At 36.0% G+C, this 14575-nt stretch overlaps 1 protein-coding gene across 1 annotated transcript in view; it reads right to left on the bottom strand.

Moving 5' to 3' along the window:
• TENM1 (teneurin transmembrane protein 1) overlaps nucleotides 1–14575 on the bottom strand; it is a 784494-nt gene that overhangs the window by 161603 nt on the left and 608316 nt on the right. The window contains exons 21-22 of the mRNA XM_056107733.1: nucleotides 11136–11156; nucleotides 5655–5887 (exon numbers count right to left, since the gene is read on the bottom strand). Coding sequence (XP_055963708.1) covers nucleotides 5655–5887; nucleotides 11136–11156 — 254 coding nt within the window. The remainder of the gene's footprint in view (nucleotides 1–5654; nucleotides 5888–11135; nucleotides 11157–14575) is intronic.

The following is a 14575-nucleotide window of genomic DNA, read 5'->3' on the forward strand; positions in this document are numbered from 1 at the left end:
TTAGAGAAGATGACAGAAAGTATTAATATTGGCTTAAAGGTGGGTAGTATAGTATAGTGTGGGATTATGGGGTCATTTTAAAATTGTTTTTGCATCACTGCTTTTGGAATTAGGAAGATCTGGTTTAATTTCTGTATTATCTCTAAATGATGGGACCTGTTATCAGTCAAGCCCTCCCTTCCTTTATGTTTTGCAGTGGCAGGTATCAAACCTAGAGTGTCACATATATAAATAAGAATTCTACTATTGAACTACATCCTGAAACCCTATTTGGTCATTTTTATTTCTTGGCATCTATTTCCAGATTTGTGCTTGAGGGTTTCTCCCATTGGTGCTCAGGGAGCCATGTGGTGCCAGAGATAGGGCCCCTGGCCTTCTGCACACAAAGCAAATGCTCAGTCTAGTTGCATCAATTTCTTAACCCAGAACTCTGTTTCCTTATCTAGTCAATGAGGGGTAATAGCTACCTTGTGCATTATGTGAAGATTATAAATACTCTGTGTAAAATATCTAGCGCACAATATGCACTCTATGCACTCAGTGACTTACAGCTGTATTTTATTTATTTATTTAGGTTTGTGCACAGGGTTTACTCCTGGATCTCCACTCAGGCATCATTCCAGGGGGGATCTGGGAACCATATACTGTGCCAGGGATTAAACCCAGGTCTTATACATGCAAGAGAAGCACCTTAACTGCTATACTATCACTCCATCTCTAGCTGTAGTTATTTCAGTACATTACAATTGGAGGGATATCATCCCTAGCCCTACTGTTTACAACTGAGGAATCTCAGAACCCATTGTTTAAATACACAATGTACAGAGTCTTTGGCATCACTGTCTATTGTAGCATTTGGGAAATGAAACCACACTAGGGCATGGTAACATACAGAGACATTCAGAGGAAAGCTGGCAGTATATAGGCTGAACAGGAAAATATAGTTTCCTTAATCTGATAGTCATCGTAATTTTCTATCATTTCTCAAAAAATCCCATGGCTATTGACCTTTTACCTTTAATGGATGAGTTTTAGTTGCATTTGATTATTTTCATTTTAGGAAGAATGATTTCAAAAGCAAAATTTATTTCATTCTATTTTTAAATTCCAAAAACAAATTAGCTGTTTTCCAGATTAACACTTATTTTATTTACCTTGCATAATTAAGGACATGTTAGAGAGCTGCCTATAATTGCAATATGTTGCTTGATAAAGTCTAGAGCAAGCTCTCTTTTCTAACCTAGAAATGGTACTCCCTAGGTGTACATTTTCATTCTCTACTGATCTACAGCTTTTTCTCTATTAGCTTCTATGTAGAGAGAAAACTCAATCCTGTCCTAAAGAAATCCATTAAATGGTTGCTGTCTTCTAAGAGGGGAGGAAGAAGAAGGAGATGTACATGGCATTTGGGAAGTAAAAAACAAACAAACAAAAACAAACAAATTGAGCTTTTTTTGAGACAAAGAACCTGCAGGAGAACCTCAAAGATGTAATTAGCAATTAGTAATACTCTTCTCTCAATTTACACACTATGCTTTAATGATTTCTTACATGTTTTTTTCTTCTGCAGAAGTCTATGAAATTGCCCTGCAGCATTCCTTATAATGAGAATCTCACATCTGGCTCACTGCCAAGGGTAAATGCTGTCTTTACTCAGCTTGGAGATAAGAAGTGGTAGCTCAATACCTTAGTTTCTGACCAGCATTTTCAGAGCATAGGTACTGCTATCTGAATGATTTTGAAGATCACTAGAGGACCTTAAAACACTGTTAACATTGCTGAAGGAGATGAGGTGGACACTTAGTGTGAGCACGTTCTCTTCCTTTAGATATCCTCTTTAACACACTGATTCCGGGCAGATGTTGCTGACAGGAGCCTCAGTATCTTATGTGAAAGCTGTCTAGTATGGATTAGAAATTCAGCAGCTGGAGTATTGGGCCAGACGTTCTTAGGGCCCTGTATAGCTTTGGGATGAATAACATGTCTTGGATTTTTGTAAAGGGCACTCTTGGAAAGGAATATGAGTAAATCAAGTCAGAGAAAATGAACTACTAGTTCTGACAGGAAGAAAAACTTAGTTTAATATTAACTTTAATAGATGTATAAATTTTAGCACTCTCATTACTGATGCCTCAAGAGTTCATGTAAATCCCGTTCATCAGGACTCTATTATTGCTGCTTTCCTAGGGAAAAAAGCGTAGTGAACCAATTATTTGCTTTATTTGGAAAAGTCAAGATATTCATCGTCTAGATGGCAGGTTGAATGCAGTAGGTGAGATGAGTGGTTTTCATACTAACAGCACTCAGGAGGATGTCAATTTTAAGCACAATACAAGCCTGATTCTTCCTGGTTTCTTATGCAGAAACACTTATAATATCTGCAGGAGATTTAAATCTGTATAAAAGGTGAGACCTGGCCTGATATTTTCCCTTGAAATGTGAGCTGATTTTATGTTGTACCTGAGTTACATATTCACTCATATATATATATATATATATATATATATGTATGTATATATATATATATAATGTGTGTTTATATATATGAGACTATAGATAAGCTCTATGTAAGGAATGAGAGCTGGCACTAGAGAAAAAAGAAACATTTCTAATCACCAACATAGTTGTGTTTGTGCACATAAGGCCTATGTTACCATAAGGAATAAAGATCATCCCCTTTAAGCGCCATTAAAATTCCTTTTAGGGCAGCTGGCATAGATTAAGAATTACTTAGTTGATCAATTATACAGTTAGATGGAGTGGATCCCACACTGTACTTGATATTACTGACACAAAGTGGGAAAGATTCAAGAGCAATATTAGACATTTTTTATCTTAAGTTGTTTACCTAGTAATAAAAATACCTTCCATTCGTGAAAGCAAAAACAATAAAGTAAAAGAGGTCAAAGATAATCAAGAGACAATAGGTTTATACAGATACTGTTTAGTAAATTTAGATTTAATGAGCTGAGATGAGTCAGAGGGCTCTGTGAAACACTTAGGCCTTGAATATGACATTTAATAAGGAAAGGCTTTAAGCTCTGACCATTGTTGAAAGTTAATACCCATGTATAGCAAACATCAAATGGCTAAAAAGTAGTCCCTTAATATCTGAAATAATAAGTGATCATTTGACAAATAAAATACATTTGGCATTGCAGATAATGCACTAAGTGTGAAAAATATATTTTAGAATATCGTCCTATAACATGATTTCATTATTAAGCAAAACATTTAAGTATAGAAGCATATACATTAAGGCATTTCTATATGTGGTAGGATAATGGATGATTTAATCACACATATTATTTGCATTCATTGTCTCTTTTGTAAGTTTTCTGCAAAACTATGTATTATTTGTGTAATAGTTAAATATATTAGATTCTTAAAATTTACTAAATAAGTATTTGATAGAATCTAATATTTAAGAACGCAGACACACCATCATATTGGACAGAGAATAATGATAAGGAGAGACGGTAGATGATATAGACTTAAAAGTTGCCTATCCAAGTCAGAGAAATGTATAGTTGTTAAGGAATCCAACCCAGGCATCATGTAGTATTGCATGAACCCACCCCATTTCACTATAAATGATCCCTCAAGCACCAACCGGAGTGATTCCTGAGCACAAAGCCAGGAGTAAGCTCTGAGCACCAGCAGGTATGGCCCTCAAATACACACATACACACAAAGTCAACTTAGGACAACTTAGTGTCTTAAGATGGGGATATGATTCAAATCTTTAGCATAAAGTTGATTGGGTCAATACAGACTTGCTAAATTATATCCCAAATGATAGAATTTAAACTTGGTCCTTGATAACTGAGAAGTTAATTTAGGACAGATAAAAGTAAGTCTATAATGTCCAAAAGGAAAGAGAACAAGAGAGAGAGAGAGCAAGCAAGAGAAAGAGAGGGGGAATAGAGAGAAAGAAAGAGAGAGAGAGACAGAGAGAGGAGAAGAAAAGTGCCTGCCAGATCAAAACCACAATGAGATACCATCTCACACCTCAGAGACTGGCCCACATTCAAAAGAACAAAAGCAACCGATGCTGGCGTGGATGTGGCGAGAAAGGGACACTCCTTCACTGTTGGTGGGAATGTCCACTGGTTCAGCCCTTCTGGAAAACAGTATGGACGATTCTCAAAAAATTAGAAATTGAGCTCCCATTTGACCCAGCAATACCACTCCTGGGAATATATCCCAGAGAGGCAAAAATGTATAGTCGAAGTGACATCTGCACTTGTTTGTTCATTGCAGCCCTCTTTACAATAGCCAGAAACTGGAAGAAACCTGAATGCCCAAGAACAGATGACTGGTTAAAGAAACTTTGGTACATCTACACAATGGAGTACTATGTATCTGTTAGAAAAGATGAAGTCATGAACTTTACATACAAGTGGTACAATATGGAAAGTATCATGCTAAGCGAAATGAGTCAGAAAGAGAGGGATAGACATAGAAAGATTGCATTCATCTGGGGGATATAAAGTAACAAAGTATGAGATTAATACCCAAGAATAGCTGAGATCAGCACCAGGAGGATTACTCCATAACTTAGAGGCCAGCCGGGTATCCTAGAGGAAAGGGCTATTCAGATAGAGAAGGGAGCACCAAATAAAGGATGTTTGGAGGATCCTCCCAGGAGGGGAGATGCATGTCGAAAGTAGACTATGGACTGAACATGTTTGCCACTCAATGCCTCTTTTGCAGACCACAACACCCAAAAGGAGAGAGAGAACACAGGGGATTGCCCTGCCACAGAGACGGGGGGATGGGGGGATGGGGGTGGGAGGGATATTATCCATGGTGGTGGAAAATGGGCACTGGTGGAGGGATGGGTATCTGATCATTGTATAATTGAAACCAAAGCACAAAAAATTGTAAATCTACAACTTTAAAAAAAATAAAATAAAATAAAATAAAGGGGAAAAAAAAATGGAGGGGAGGAAAACTGGAGACATTGGTGGTGGAAAATGCACACTGTTAAGGGATGGGTGATGGAAAATTGTATAATTGAAACCCAAACATGAACAATTTTGTAACTGTGTGTCCCACAGTAATTCAATGAAAAGGCTAAGCTTCTACAAAAGGTAAAAAAGTACTTTGTTGTCTTGCAGTTTATATAGACTGAAAAATGAATGAATTTTAAAGTGACTGAATATAATGAATCAAAGGTTCATTAAAGGTTGGTTGTTAAGCACAAGCCAAGAATGTATAGTTTTAGATATTTAACATAACTGTGTATGAGGTGAGCATAGTTTAATTTACAACTGGAGTAAGTCACAGTGTTAAAATTTGACTTTGAGGATCTTTGCTGGGCCAGGAGTGAACCCTTTCGCTGTCACACTATAAGGAATTTCTAGGTAATTGTTCCTAGAAAAGGCAGGGGTATCAGGAAGAAACGACATTCAGAATATACTGTTAGTAATTATTTGCCCATCAGAAAAGAGACACTTAAATATTAAAGCTTTCATGACTAGAACTAATTCATATTGGTTATAAATTAGTTCTCAATATGCCTGTTTTCAGGGGAGACCTCATGGATGTCAGAGACAGACTATAGAGATGAATGGACACAATGTATCAACAGTGTAAGAATTTTATGAAGTCAAATTAAGTCTTTAGGTGAATACTGTTTTTTTTTTTACCTCGAGGACTGTTCAGTGAAGCTTCTGAAGCTCTTCCTCCATCTCCACAGTGACTCTGGTCAAAGGGAAGACATTGTTCACCTGTTCCTGCAACCACTTCAAAATTCTTCGACAGATCTTTAGTCTCCACAAGAGATTTCAACTTGTAGACTTTTCGGGTGTTTGTGTCTGATAGATAAAGTGATTCAGACATAGGGTCCATAGCCAGATAGTATTTGTGAGCTGGACTTGTGCTAAGGAAGACAAAAGTGAAATTATTTAAAGCAATTTATTCCATATACATCCCCCCTCCTCAGGGTCTGCCTTTTATCATAGATGGAAAAGTCTCTGAAAAGATGAAAGAATGAATTCATATTCCTTCTAATGTACTGAGGACATGGATACCTCTTTGTTTTTCTAGTAATGGGCTTGGGTAGAAAAACAGTGTGTACTGATAACCTGTAATGCTGCTGATATCTCAATAGCATCTATTTGGGGATAGAAAGAAAAGGGTGAAAGAAAATAGTAAGATAAAATTTTTCTCATACATACCTTTCATTCTTCAATTACTTCCTATGTGGATGCCTGGATGTCTCAGTCACCTCAAACTCATCCCCAAATAGGAGTTATTGTCTATCTCTGCTTTACTCTTCCCTCACAAAACTACTCCTTTTCTTCTGGTCTTACTATCACACTTGGGGCACTATGATTCTTCCAAGCTCCTATTGTAAATTGAAAGACATGTACAGAGGAGTCTTGCTAAGGAAGGGCTTTGCTGGAACTACACTGTCAAATGTTTTCTCCTAAATTTCCATTTTTTTTAGCTGACCACAACACTTCTATAATTTATTTCTTCCCCAGGACAGAACAGAACAGAATATATTTGACCTTTTAGGGGTAATAATAACAATCAGCCCTATACCTAAATATGATGCTACAATGACATGGCTTGGATTTTAGAATTTCTGAAATTTATCACTTATATATACCCAATGGATCTTTTATATTATTTTTACTGCATACATGACTGAAATAATTCATTAATTATGATCCTTTATAATTTGCTTTTTGATGACTACAAAATCTTTTGTTTGATGGATACTTTCTTTGAAACTAAGGATCATGTACTATTGTTATCATCCAAATACCAAACCTGTAAGTAAAACTTACACTTACTTACTTATATGTTCCAAATGCAGTTGTGCCTGAAATTCGCTGTTAGAACCATCTCTTACTTTCTATTATATTTGTTCTTACTCTCATCATCTCTCACAGGAATATTTTCTATATCCCTGCCATATGAAGTGCTCTTGAAATCTTATGCCTATTTTTCCTACAATGGTTCCAAAGTCATTTGTAAAATATTTTAAAAATTTTGATGTGCTTTATTAGCCTTTTAATCTTAATAAATTCTCACAAACATTTTAAGAATTACCCAGGCATCATCTGAAAAAATTCTTCCCTAAATGTAGGTCATTTGCATTATGCTTACCTCTCTTCTGGGAATTATATATATGTGTATGTATATAAATATTCTTTTTATATTTATATCTCTCTTTCCCTAAATAAACATGGGGACCTGGAAGAAGGAAACCATTTCTTATTTATTTCTAATGTGACTAGCATTCCTTTTCATATCCAGTTGACAAATCCAGAAACAAGACATTTGTTTTCTCTTCCCTCTTTTCATCATTCCTCATATTCAGCAATATATCTACCTCTTAAACACTACCTCAACCTGTTTTTTTTTTCTCATTTTTACTGTCATTAGGCTAAAACCCCATCATGTCACTCCCAAACTCTTTCCTTGGTAGCATTTCCTTATTATGTGTTTATTCATTAACTTTTGTACTCTCTAAATGCAATGTGTCCAAATGCTGTGTTACTTTCTAGAAATATATTTGTGTGCTTGCTAGATACATCTCCTTTCTTTCACAGTTGGAGGGATACAGGGGTTAAGTCACATTCCTTGACCCTGGCTCAATTGCCAGCACCACATAGATCCCCTGAGCACTGCCAGGAGTGATCCCTGAGCTCAGAGTCAGGAGTAGCTCCTGAATACTTCTGGGTGTGGCCACAAAACAAACAATGAAACAAAGAAAGAAAACTCACAGTCTAGTGTCAGTAGATAGACAATAACTGTACTAACCTGAATTATAACGACAGAAATAAAAGAGAGGAAGAAATTTGAACAGAAAAGAGTGACACAAGACCTAGTATTAAGATTATTTAAAAATAATTTTCTGAATTAGTTTCTTTTTTCTAATTTATGTACGTTTTCTGCTCCAAAATTATATCTAGGACACAAAATTGTATTTAGTATCATCACTCTTTAGGCCCCTATGATCTGTGAAAGTTTCAGTCTTGTTTTAGATTTTGACAACCCTTACACTTTTAATGGTTATTGGTCAGTTTCTTAATCACTGGAGTGTTCTTAATTTTTTTCCTTCATAGCTATACATGGGTTATAGATTTCTGGGGTAAAGTGCTATTCTCATCAAATTCAATCAAGGGCACACAGTATCAACGTGACTTAGTATTGCTGATGTGTAATTTGATTGCCTGGCTGAGGTAGCATGCATTAATTTCCCCCACTATAGATTTATTCTTTTTCCCCAAATCTACATTTTGTACATTTTTAAAAGAAGTCATTCTGTATAGGCAATACTTAAGTAGAGAATTACATTCCAGCTCCTGAGAGTAGAATACAAAGAATATGTGTAATTCTCCTGTATGAGAGTTTTAATTCTTCTCTGACATTTGTAAATCTAACCATTTATATATAGCAGTATGGGCTCATGGATATTTATTTTATATTTTTCATTAAAATCTATTGTTACTTAGTTCTGTTTCTTAAGTTTTCCAATGTTAGCCATAGGAAGCTCTTTCTGTTATTGGCTTATGTGCTCCTTTAATGTGCGCATTAACATGGGGTTATTTTTTGAGCACTTCCTACTTTTCTGAGCTAAAAGCTGCTGCAGACTTATCTTGTACAACCATTTCTACAGTAGGCAGAGTAATTTATTTAAGGGTCTCTGTATGTTTTCTTATATTGGATAATGGTATAAGAAACAAAGATCTGTGTGGCATTGGGCATGAGTATTATTTTTTCTCCATATACTCCCACTCCACTTTTGCCATATTCATTTTTCAATTCTCGGCCCCAATTGTGCTTGATCTGGTCATTATTGAGCCTCAAATTGAATAGTAGGATATTAAATTAACTAAGACATGGAAGAGTCTTAGCTATTTAGTCAAGAAAAATGAAGGGAAGAGGGTTCTCAAAGTAATTAAGACACCCTTAAGGATGACATGCTTCTGATCTGATTGTATTAGCCCTCTAAGCATATTTATGTATGCTAATGATAGTAAGGGTAGCAAGTACTTACTTAGGATGCAGTTTATAGTTCTAATAGGGGGAGAAATCAGACCTAATTGGAATACTTGATTTTTTCTTACTTACCATCCTCAAATAAGAAAATCCAATAGATTTTAAGGGACATCATCAGCCCTGGAATCACTATGGCAGCTGCTGCAAATAAACTGTAAAGCACCCCAAAGACCACAGAATCCATTTGGCAGCCATACCAGACAAATGGATTCTGGGGTCCATTCTGGATTCAAGGCATCTATGTAGCAGAGATCACTTAAATAGGAGGTTGAATAAAAGTTTTCACACATTTGGTTAAAGTTTTTATACAGAATAAAAGTTTTTAAGGTGTCCTTAGACCTCTCTAGAATAAAGAGAGGGTCACAATCTTTCTCTGAAACAAGTTTTAGTACTTTGGTAGCCAGTTTATGGAAGTTTCAACTGAGCCAGATTAATCTTGTATTGTTTAGAAAAAGTCCATAGGCTATTTTTTCAAGAGGAATGCTATTCACACAAAAGCACTTTGGAATGCATTACATTCATTTATTATTGAATATCCCCAATGTGCCTGTGAGGGAAGTTAGAATTGTCATTCTTTTCGAATCTCAGCTGGGGAAACCCAGACACATAGGGGGCTTGCCCAGGGTCACTAACAAGCCTGTGCCTAGACTAAGATTTGATTAAATCATATGTGACTGCGTGCAAAATACCTTCTGAATACTCTTGTTCTGAAGGTGGTATAAAAATATCAGCACCCCTGCCTTCTTCTAACTAACAACACATTGTATTCTGCCAGGGAAGCTGTCCTCAAACTTTGCACACTGGCCTTTAGGAAATGGAATAGCTCAACATAACAAATTCAAACTTGATTAATGTTATTTTCTTGATAGCCAACTGTCAAGTAGGTCTCCTATATTGAGGTGTAATTTCTTGCCATTCACACCATTTCCCAAGTGCACTTCAACTCTTTTGAGACTTTTCTTACTTTCTGAAAACATGCTATATCTGAGAAAGCAAAACTATTGGACTACATTCTAAGAGTTTTATAATTTCAAGCATCAATTAGGTAGCCATATCAGACAAGGCATTTCATAGCAAAGAGTTCTGGAGTAAAAGTTTTAATCATATTTTATAATTTTAGATATGATTTATTTCATGACTTCAGTATTAGACTTGTTACCTCAGGTTAGTCTTACATTTGAGTAATGCCCTTCTATTTAGATATTTGGGCAATGCTCTTCAATTTAGTAGAGATCACTTTATTCTTGCTATTTAAAATCACATAGATTGTTAAATGGGCAATTAATATTTATAATTAATATCATGTGACACTTTACTGATAAGTGATTTGACAACAAACCTAAATTTCTTAAAGAATCCGTTATGCCAAATCAGTAAGGCTGAGCTCACACACCGGCATTTAGGAAGGGGAATCTCCCAAACAAAATCCATATTAAAATCCTTAGCAGTGCCATTTGATGGTAATTGGCATTCAGAAGTGAATAGATTCAAAATTTCTCCTTTGCAATTTCAGGTAATTTAGAACAGTTTTGACAAGTGTAATGCACAAGCAAATTGAATTGAAATACTCATTGTGATTAATTTCAGAACTATATGGCATTCTTGGTAAGTGGTCAGTTTTAAGTTTTCCATTATTTCTTTTTGGTCATAAGAAATAGAAATTTTCAGGTCACATATAAGGAAAAAGGAAAAGTCTTACTAAAGAGGCTTATCATGATCTCTCTCTTACTATACATATCAAATATATTTCTGAATATTAGAAAAACGTCATATAACTTTTGTGTACAGCAGGAACCCATTGAATCTAATTAAATTATCGGATCATTTGTAGCAACATCTAAGGAAAACACAATGAGACTTAAGGCCTTGCTTTCACATAAAGTCCAGGCTTCCAACTCGCACCTTTCTTACTATCTTTTGTGGTATAGGCTTCAGCAAGTTCCTACTCACTGACATTCTTTTGTTTTGGAAGACACCTGAGTTATTCAAATTAACATTCACATTACTCCTTTAAACCTCATTTAAGAAGTAAGATTTTGCCATTAATACATGGTTAGGAGGTGGCCCCTTAGGCAAGAAGGGACATTGATCAGACCTTATGATTTGCTTACCTATGTCTGGTATCTCTGTTTCTAGGGTGCACAACATATCCACGAGTGGCAAGTAAAAGCAAACAAAGAGTCATCAGTGTCATTCAACAAGCCAAATATAACCAGAAACACCAAATACTAACTCATCTTATAGCTATCAGAAATACTCCACAGGGATCTTTAAGTCAGATGTATCAGCCCAAGTAGACACAAACATTCCCGGGTTCTCTGACAATAGTTTCAAGTTAACTGGATATCTCTTCAGTGACTGCACAGTTCTAAGGCAGGTTTAGCCAAAGGTTCTATTCTTTACCATCTTTATCAGAATCACTGTATTCCTGTGACCTGTGGTTTCCTGGGGATCTCCCCAGACCTACTGAGTCAAATTCTTGAGGTGGGAGAGTGTACCTTGGGAACTGTATTTTTAACAAACTCACCTGGAGGTTCTGATATAGAATAAGGTTTAAATTCCATCAGTCTTCGGTTTGAGGAAAGAAGTGTTTAGTGCCAAGTGTCTGTTCATACAAGACTCTGGTTTGAAAGTGACCTACTCAAAATATAAAATTACTATTTGTTCTTGAGGCTAATGTGTAAAAGGTATCCTAAACCTAAACTTAAGACATCCATATGATCTCAAAGATGGGGATATCTTGTGCACATTAGCATATTATTGTTAGTCATATTTAAAAAACCATTAAATTTAGAGTAGGAAGATGTATCTAAAACCCTGAAAAATGTCCCTTATCAAATCTTTTTGTTCAAGAATAGTTTCAGTAAAACCTGTACATCAACTACCAGGGCTTTGTCTCTTCCAGTTGTCCACAATCCATAGGGAAAATGGTGTGGGGTTTAGGGTGGGGGCAAAAAATGTCACGTGAGAAGAAGCAGAACATTCTGGGAACTCTATTCTGTAATTAGCACGTGGTATTGCCTAGGACCTGGTATCAGGCTTCTCACACAGAGTATACAATCTGTGACATTGTGTCAAGTCAGCTCAGAGTTAAAAGGCTGAGGCATACAATCATTTAAATTTTTTAATTCTTTTTTTTAATTAGTGAAACACTGCATGCAAGACAAATGCAGTAACAACAAAGTCTCACAATGGAGATGTTACTGGGCCTGCTTGAGCAAATCAATGAACAAAGGGAGGACAGTGCTACAGTGCTACAGTAAAACACCATGAGGTACAGTTGTAGACTTCCAAACTTTCGTGCTTGGGTTTCAGTCATACAATGATTGAGTACCCATCCCTCCGCCAGTGCCCATTCTCCACCACCAAAGATCCCAGTAGCTCTCCCACGCCCTGACCCTTGTGTCATTTTGAAAAACATGAAAATAAATCTTTTTATCTAAACTTAAACATGCTCTGTTTCTTTGAAATGCCAGAAAAGTAGAAAAATAGAGAATGATTTAATTTGAAGATATCTGCCTGTACTCATTCCACAAGAGACTCTTTTGGGGATTTTATTGGTTAGGTTACAGATCAAGGTTCACTGATTTTGTTTGCCTGGTCTGCTCAAATAGGCAGTTGTGGTGTGACTTGACATAAAATATCAAAAGGTAAGAACGGGGAACACTGATAAGAAAGCTGGGCAAAGGCACTTCAATCTGAGTCTCTAGACAATATCTTTGTTTTCATGGTCTGGGTAAGTATGCTTGAAAGCTGACACTAATCAATGTTGCATGGTTGATTCTTCTGGAGGAAGTTTAGTTGTGAAAGTATTACCAGGACCTCATTAAAACATGTTTCATCAACAACAGATTTTTGTAGTACTGAATCACTTACGTGGATCCAAGTGTTTTGAAATTTTGAGGTGATGGTAAGGAGTGGGAAGGGGAAGAGTTTGATTTTTTTTCAGTTGCTTCTGATCCTGCCAATAATGTCACTGTGAATTTGGAAATATGTTCATGTTATGCAGAGCAGCTTCTTTCTCATTAACATCTCAGAGGAAGAAACTTAAAATGATGGAATTTATTTCCAGTGTGTGACCTTGTTCTATCTCAGAATTACTTTTATTTAAGGATTTAGAATTGAGCCGCCACCAAAGAGAGTCTGCTGTCTATTTAGCAAGTGACTACATGCTGAAATGTCATTATGTGAGCTCTTCACAAGTGCCTCGACACATCAGAGGCTGTTACTGTCTTGCAGTGGATTTACTTGAAGACTTAGGAGGAGAAACATGTGAAATATTGCATCTTTTTGAGATCAAGAACTGTCATTACCTGATGTAATGTCTCTAAGTTGATTCCTGATACCCCATCCCTCAGTATCTACATGATTACAAGTACTATTGTGTAATTATTTTTGATATACATCACGTTACATGAAAATCACCCTTCAAAAAGCACAGTTTCATGGTTTCTAGTACACTCACAGAGTTGTGCAACCATCACCATCACACAGTTTCTGAACATTTATTATCTTATAGAAACCCTGTACCCATTGGCAACCATTCCTTATCCCTCCCTCTGTGGATTTGCCTAATATGGACAATTTATATAAATGGTAGATTTTTGTATTTTGCCACTTTCACTTTGTGTAATGTTTGAACTGTTTTAAAAATAAATTTATGAGTTAGAAGACAGAGAATAGGTGAGACATCCACTCCAGAATTATTTACTGGCATCATAAAATTTTGCTTGGTTTTGGAAACTATATTGTTTCCATACTGCTTTGTTTCTTTTCTGTACTTAGAAATATTTTTATTGTTGAGAATTAACTTTCCTTTCTCATATTTTCATGGTACTCTTTCTTGAAATACACTATTCTTACTAACTGTCATTCGCTGACTTTTTAGAGTTATCAATTCTAGCAATCCCTATCTAAGAAAAAGCTTAGCCACTGTCCCTTACCCTTATCTCGACTTCCCTGTTTGGTTTTTAGGCCCTAATTTCAATGACTAGTTCATTTAAAAATAAATTTTATAAAACATTTAGGCCAGGAACTGATGGATGATTTTAGTTTGATGGGTTATTGTAATAAAAGTTATTGTGCTGGAACATCTAGAGCTGCAAGGACTCAGATCAAAGGAACACATTTCTTACAGTGTAAATTTTGGACACAATGGAAAGTCAACAAATTGTTTTAAAGTGAGGTGAAGGGGATATTAGAATAAATGTGATTGCTAATACATAAGTTCAAAATGGGGAGGTAACCACCCATTTCCTCTACATGTAGCATTTATTTATAGCGCTAGTGCCAAAAAAGAGGATGGTTCTTGGTAATTTCTCAGTTATTTTCAGAGTGCTCATAATCTAGTCTCTATGCCTTCAGCTGAGTGCTATATAAGTTCCTTTGCACTCCATCTGCCAGCTAGCTAATTACCCCTCATTGGATACTATGGCAGTTATTATATTCAGTCCCCAGTAAATGATAGGAGTCAAGTCATGAGAAAAATGTAAGAAATCTTAACCAGTCACTGTAAAAGAAGCAATAACATATTAAAAGATAGTGTCATGTC

Source organism: Sorex fumeus, unplaced genomic scaffold (assembly GCF_029834395.1).
Source record: "Sorex fumeus unplaced genomic scaffold, SorFum_2.1 ptg000171l, whole genome shotgun sequence".
In the NCBI taxonomy this organism is placed as follows: Eukaryota; Metazoa; Chordata; class Mammalia; order Eulipotyphla; family Soricidae; genus Sorex; species Sorex fumeus.